This window comes from Trichinella spiralis, assembly GCF_000181795.1.
Source record: "Trichinella spiralis strain ISS 195 chromosome Unknown Scfld6031, whole genome shotgun sequence".
Lineage (NCBI taxonomy): Eukaryota > Metazoa > Nematoda > Enoplea > Trichinellida > Trichinellidae > Trichinella > Trichinella spiralis.
In genome coordinates this window covers 1-1434 of record NW_003532970.1, presented here as the reverse complement: position 1 = coordinate 1434, position 1434 = coordinate 1, and the positions used below count along the sequence as shown (strand labels likewise).

Here is a 1434-nt window from a genome sequence, read left to right as displayed (position 1 = left end):
ATGGGAGCGAAAACTGTCCCTCCGTTAAGTTCTACGTCGACGTCATCGAACGAGCAAAGCGTATTGCCAGCTGGTCAGTTGGTTTACCAAGAAAGTTGTTTGGAAGCAACCGATAAACAACCTGACTTGAGTGTGTCTTATTTGGAACAGTATGATCAGTTTGAAAAGTCTTTAAAAGGAAGAAGTGTACCTGCTATGAGTGCGTTTGCAAAAAAATCACCTAGTCTCAGCAGTGAATGCGAGGTTCCAGGCAGCTTGATTTACCAAGAGAGTTCTGTTGAATCGGTTGATCGAACCGACCCAATGGTATCATCTTATTTGGACGAGTATTGTCTTTTCGAGAATGCCTCAAAGCAAGTTCCTTTGGCAGCGAGTTCAAACATTCAGAAATCACTGGTCGAGAAAGATGCTGTGCATACTGGTCCATTGTTTTACCAAGAAAGTGTTTTGGAACCAGTTGAACAGCAGCAGCATGACCAAAGAATGTCTATCTTGGAACAGTATGACGATTATGAATTATCTTTGAAGCCTGCCGGTGAAACAACGGCAAGAATTGTGACAGAGCGTTCAGCATCTTTGCATGAAGAAGATGCAAAAATTGACCCATTGTCCCACAAGGAAAGCTCTCTGGAGCCGGTGGATGTGAGCTGCTCTGCCTTGGGCTACCATGTATCACAGGATGATGAGAGTCAGGACAATTTGAAAAGGGATGTTCCGATGGGAGATGCACCAGCAGTGGCGAGTAAATTGCCAAGCTCTGGCGAAATAGCTCATTTGGCATACGAAGATAATGAATGCTTGCAACCGATGGAAATAACTGATCCAAACCTGTCCTATTTGGAACAGTATGAAGAATATGAATCGTCAACTGTGAAGGTTATTCCTGCGGCAGCCGAAGTTGGAAAATTGTCCAGCTTTGACAAAGATGTCGTTGCTGCTGGACTTTTGACTTTTGAGGAAGATGGCTTGGAGCCGATGGTTCAAATGGACCCCACTGTATCCTACCTTGTAGAGTATGAGCAGTTTGAGAAAAATTTGAAGGGTGGTGGTAGCTCAGCGGAAAGGGCATTTGTTAAATTGCCCAGTTTTGAGCGTGAAATTGTTCTTGCTGAACCGTTGTCGTATAGATACAGTAGTTTGGAGCAAGTGGATTCTGCTGAACCAAATGTCTCTTACCTGGAACAGTATCGTGAATATGAGAAATCTTTGAAGAAAAAAGACATTCCATTTGTCAGCACATTTGCGCATTCGGCTAGCTTTAGTCAAGGTGTGCCAAGTTCACCGTCATCATCGTTGACGTATCATGATAGTGGCTTGGATGAATCTGAACGTTGTTTTGTTGAAGGTGATGTTGTTGAAGGATTGGAACTTTATGAAAAAGAAGTTGAAACTTCTTCTTCAGTAGTAAAACCATCTGATTCTAATGACGACACG

General features: G+C 43.1%; 1 protein-coding gene across 1 annotated transcript; it reads left to right on the top strand.

Annotated features, from left to right (window-relative positions):
• On the top strand, nucleotides 1-1267 carry Tsp_12869 (hypothetical protein; the record flags this gene model as incomplete). The annotated part of the gene is made up of 1 exon (XM_003366416.1): nucleotides 1-1267. A coding segment is annotated over exon 1 (1267 nt), but the record flags the coding sequence as incomplete, so codon positions are not given.
• Nucleotides 1268-1434: the final 167 nt, after the last annotated feature.